Source organism: Hyaloscypha bicolor (assembly GCF_002865645.1).
Source record: "Hyaloscypha bicolor E unplaced genomic scaffold K444scaffold_10, whole genome shotgun sequence".
Classification (NCBI taxonomy): Eukaryota; Fungi; Ascomycota; class Leotiomycetes; order Helotiales; family Hyaloscyphaceae; genus Hyaloscypha; species Hyaloscypha bicolor.
Window position 1 is genome coordinate 718,528 of NW_020194512.1, and position 4,862 is coordinate 723,389.

General features: G+C 46.0%; 1 protein-coding gene across 1 annotated transcript; it reads right to left on the reverse strand.

Annotated features, from left to right (window-relative positions):
* Window positions 1-2,642: 2,642 nt before the first annotated feature.
* Window positions 2,643-4,104, reverse strand: K444DRAFT_605923 (uncharacterized protein). Its single transcript, XM_024878898.1, has 2 exons — window positions 3,754-4,104; window positions 2,643-3,700 (listed from the first exon to the last, which is right to left on the reverse strand). The coding sequence occupies exon 2, from the start codon at window positions 3,650-3,652 to the stop codon at window positions 2,999-3,001; it is 654 nt and encodes a 217-aa protein (XP_024743858.1). The 5' UTR covers window positions 3,653-3,700; window positions 3,754-4,104; the 3' UTR covers window positions 2,643-2,998.
* Between the last annotated feature and the right edge of the window lie 758 nt (window positions 4,105-4,862).

The window sequence follows — 4,862 nt, forward strand, 5'->3', positions numbered from 1 at the left end:
TTACTATAAAGCACCTGTTCTGACGTATAAACACCAGGTAAACAGCTATTCTGAGTAGTGGAACTATTAAAAGTAACGTCACGGGACGTCAGCTTACCAATTTCTCCATTTCTGCACGTCAGCTAATTTGTCATGGTATTACCTGACAAATCACGCTACCATATATATATATGCCCCCAAGTCCTTGATTTAGAAGGCCAGCTACTATTATTAATAAATGTCCATTCCAACAGGAACTACCCTGTAATTCTAGCTAGTTCGCCGAGCTAAACCCCTGTAATCAGGTGCAATTTACATTTATTGGGGCCATAGGGAGTACGAAGTAAGTACTACCTACGTGGGGTTTTAAAGGTTAATTGACACCTGATTACCTCAATTAGCACCTGATTACAGGGTTTCCACCGGCGAACCAGCTAGAATTACAGGGTGATCCCACCAATCAGAACAGGTGTCGGAACAGCTAATTACGGTAAGTCTCCTGTTTCTCATGCCGCTATAAGATACTTCACTCTCGTCTTCTTCTCTCTTAACTTATCAATGGAATCATCAATCTTTATTCCTATACCAAAAACATACTCAAACCCGTCGACTAGAGATAATCATCTTCGCATACAAACTCTCTACTATACTACTGGCTGGACTATCGCTAATATTCTCCTCCAGAACCCAAAGCTTACTCGTAAGCAGATTAATTACGCCCTACAGTATCGTCCAACACCTCAAAAGAAACGATGTGGCCGTCATCCACTCCTCTCTACTCCTCAACGCAAGCACCTTATTAGCTGGGCTACCTTCAGCTCCCTCTCACGCGATATTCCAAGGAAAGAGCTGCCGAAATGGCTTGGCTGGAACTGTGGGGAATATGCTGTTCGCACAGCCTTCAAGAAGGAGGGTTACTGCCGGGGTATAAGAAGACGAACACCCCCAATCTCTCCTAAGAATCAAAGGCTCCGGCTTGAGTGGGCACAAGAGCATCTAAACTGGACAGACGATCAATGGGACGAGATCTGCTGGAGCGATGAGACTTGGGTACAGCCAGGCTATCACAAGAGACAGTAGTATACAAGGAAAATCGGTTTATCTGAGCTCTTCCACCCAGATTGTATCCAACACAAGTGGCAGAGGCGAATTGGCTGGATGTTCTAGGGCTGTATAAGTGGGAAGTATGGGAAAGGGAGAGGCTTGTTCTGGGAGAAAGAGTGGGGGACAATTACAACGAAATCGTACTGCGAGTATACCGTACCAGTAATTGTCAATTACCTCTTTAATTACCCGGGCCTCTACTTCCAACAAGACGGTGGATCAGGGCATAAGGCAGCAGAGACACTTGCTCTCTTAAAGAGCTGGAATGTGAGGCTGATTTTCTGGCCACCATTCTCTCCAGATCTGTCCCCAATTGAGGATATATGGGACCGTCTCAAGGATCTCTTAGAAGAGATAGATCCTGCGGTATACCGTGATAAAGCAAGGCTCCGGGCAGCTGTTTTAAGAGCATGGGAGACAATTACAGATGCAGAGGTAAGAGAGAGGATAAGGACGATGCACCAGCGTTGTCTGGATGTAATTGCAGCTAATGGAATGGAGACAAAGTGGTAGAATTGTCTGAATAGCTTCAATTGCAGTGATTTGCCCCTGTGGACTGAGAGTGAGGTGTGTATAAAGCGGCAATGCTTGCGTAATTTAACCTATATTGATCCCTGTAACAGGTAGCATTACCCTGGTAGCATGACCTAAGATGACTAGTTCCCGGTCTGGGGGGTGGCATTACCTGGTAGCATTACCTGAGTCCTGGGTAGTGCCTAGTTTTACAATTTCCGGAAGTGAGAGATGGATGGCATTTGAGGACAGCTTCAGACCTAGGGATGGATTCACATCGGAGATAGACTCATACACTTGGTTTCTACGCAATATTTGGTTCGTAAAAAGCTGTGGTTGGTTATGCTGTTGATCGTTTCATTGACGCCACCGATCGCCGTTTCGGCTGTCCCCCCCTGTTTAATCACGACCATTAGAGTCTCTTTAAAATTCGGAGCGCTTAAAGAAAGGTTCTATATCAAAAGAATATGGCTCCAAATTTTGAAGACACTCAAGGAGGAAAAGAATGCAGTCCGGGAGTTTCGCCGGTGCGGAGAGAGGGGAGAAATCTTTCAGTGCTTAGTAATATGCATTAGCCTAGTCACAATATACTATGCTCACGCCCGGGCTCGCTATATTTAACTTAGCCACAATTTTTCAGCCTGATCACGTGTGTGGCGTATGAGTAGTTTTCTCGAACATTCTATCGGCAGGCAGCATGCTGCTTGGTGCCTGGACACTGATTGAGGCAAGCTCAGGCTGGCTTCGAGATTTGTTGCTAACTTACTAAACTGCCCTGAACGTCTTTGCTAAGTCATCGTTGTCTTGCGTGCTGATACTGGGCTCATCTCGGCAGTCTTTCGACCTTTTTACTCTGCCATCTATAAAGTCATCTTCGAATTTGTCAGCAATCTAGCAGGCTTCTAGTGAAGACATTGGAAGAGACAATACTGTAGCAACCAGGTATGGACATTGTAATTCGTACTACGTAAAAGGGTAAATCGTTACTTGCACGCTAATCCTCTACAGACCTGATATGCCATTCATCAACTATGGAAAGATAGTAGCGACCCAACACTGCATTCTTATCTGTCTCGTAGCAATGTCCCCATCTTTACCCCCGAATTATCGTGCACCGGGCGACCTTCGAGGGAAGAGAAGGCCCAAGGCCAACAGTGGTTTCCGTCGGGTTGCCCAGGTCGTTGACCGTCAAAAGTGTCGATGTGTGCTCCGGTTTGAGGGCCTTCTCGAATGGCTTCGGCGCCCGCTCGTACATCGCTTTAAACTCGTGCAGCTTTGTGAAATGCGAATTGCTCCTCGGTAATAGATGCAGCTCAAAAATGCAAAGAGCCAAGGTAAATCCAAGATAAAAGACCAAAGGTAAAGATCGTTCCTACACAGCTACCTAGCTCTCACACCCACACTATGCATCCCACGAGCCAAAGCCTCGGTCATCATTATCCCAATACCCTGAATTGTACGAGAACGGACCTCTCCGAAACATGAGATCACCAGAAAGCCTGCATCGCACCTCGCGATACCCACCTAACATACATTCCTTCACCACCTCGCCTGTCTCTGTTTTCCCATTAAAATCCACCTCCAGTAACTTGCCTTCTAATAAATGATAAAAGCAATTCAGAAAAGCTCGCATGAACATAAACCAGCTCTCCATTTCCTTCTCAAGTGGAGGAGCATTCCAGTATGTCTCTTGGACAGGCTGCTCCGCGACCAGGCGTAAAATGTTCAACGTTGGAATAATAGAAGACCACATTGCAATGTCGGGGGTAATCTCCCCGATCCAGCTCCTGTGCTCTGCTGTAAGGAGCAGCATTCGCATTCGGCGTCTGTTTGCGTCGGTAAAGTTCCTCTTGAGACAAAGATCTCCCTCTGCGTGGAGATAATGCCTAAAGGCATTCTCGCCATATATAATATCCAGGGCTTTATCCGAAATTTGTTTACATACCAGGAAAATGCTATTCTTCTTTCTATCTGTGCCCCAAGAGGTAGTGACTTGATCCCAATCTATTTCGTATACTGAGTTTGTATAGCCACCAAAATCCGCAACGTCTTTCATGTGTGTGTCTTCCAGTAGACCAGATTCGGGATCGCTACCCTCCGTTTCCTATATAGACAGATTATTATCCAGTGTTCCAATATCTGAAAGTGCTTGTTCACCTTGCTCTAAACGAGAATCATCGGAGTCAGAGACATCCTCTTCTATATCTAAGCCCGCGATATCCAGTCCTAGCGTTCCTTTGTTCGAGATCGTGTATTTGAAGCGAGGATAGGATACTTCGATAATGCGCTTTATCGGGATCAAGTAACGGTAAATCTGGTTCCGTAGCTCGAGTGGCAGACGAAGGAGACCTGGCATTTGTACATTACCGGTCGTTGGTGCCGGCTGGACTGCCATAGTCATTAAGACTGATACTCTGGGTAGTTCACACGGAGCTGTCGGGGTCTTTCTTTTCTTGTCGTGAAAAGCTTTCTTTCTTAACTCTGTTGAGCTTAATTATCGACTTGACCCTGAAATGGTTTTTGACAGATGTATAAACGGGGAGATGGAAAAAGGTGGGGACAAATTCTGGCAAGGGGATAAATGCCTGAAATCTCCGCCGGTAGCGGCAGGCACTCACCTGACCTGCGGGGAAGGGGTGTTTAGCCACACGCTTAGTAACTTAGAGTGTGGCGTTCTTCTAGAACCTTCGATAGATAATCATGTGACTGTTCTAGTTGGCAAACAGTACTCGCATGCCTTTTGCGTCTTACTCTTATTATTCGCGATAAATTACTCCCTACAGCCCGAATAAATGTTAATTGTCACCTGTTTACAGGGGTTTTATCGGCGAACTAGCTAGAATCTCAGGGTAGTCTGACCAATCACCTGTCTTGATTCCAGCCTTTCTTGCTATATGCAGTTAAATACTGATTAACATTTAAAGATCCCTGTACGAAGTACCATGACCGATCGCGCTAGTCGAGCTCTCGCGGAGAGCAATCTGCGTCTCGAATTCTCCACTCCCCCACCAGCGTGCCACCTCCTACTCCTGTATGTCTATACATCTGCGTGGTGCACAGTCGTCTTGTGTTCTTATGTTGATATTGCTGTTCATCAGTAGTTAAAGGAACTGAATTCGTTGGCAGTCGTGGGTATCGCTTCGTAGGATCTGGACAGACAAGTCAAGTGCGCCGTTGGACTGCGTGAACGATTCGTCGACATGTCTTCGGGGTAGTGAGATGACATTGAGTCCGCCCTGGTGAATTACATTGTCTTTTTATTGTTT

Bases quoted from the DNA above. Each gene is read 5' to 3' on its own strand.
- K444DRAFT_605923 (XM_024878898.1), bottom strand. From the start codon at position 3,652: ATGAAAGACGTTGCGGATTTTGGTGGCTATACAAACTCAGTATACGAA.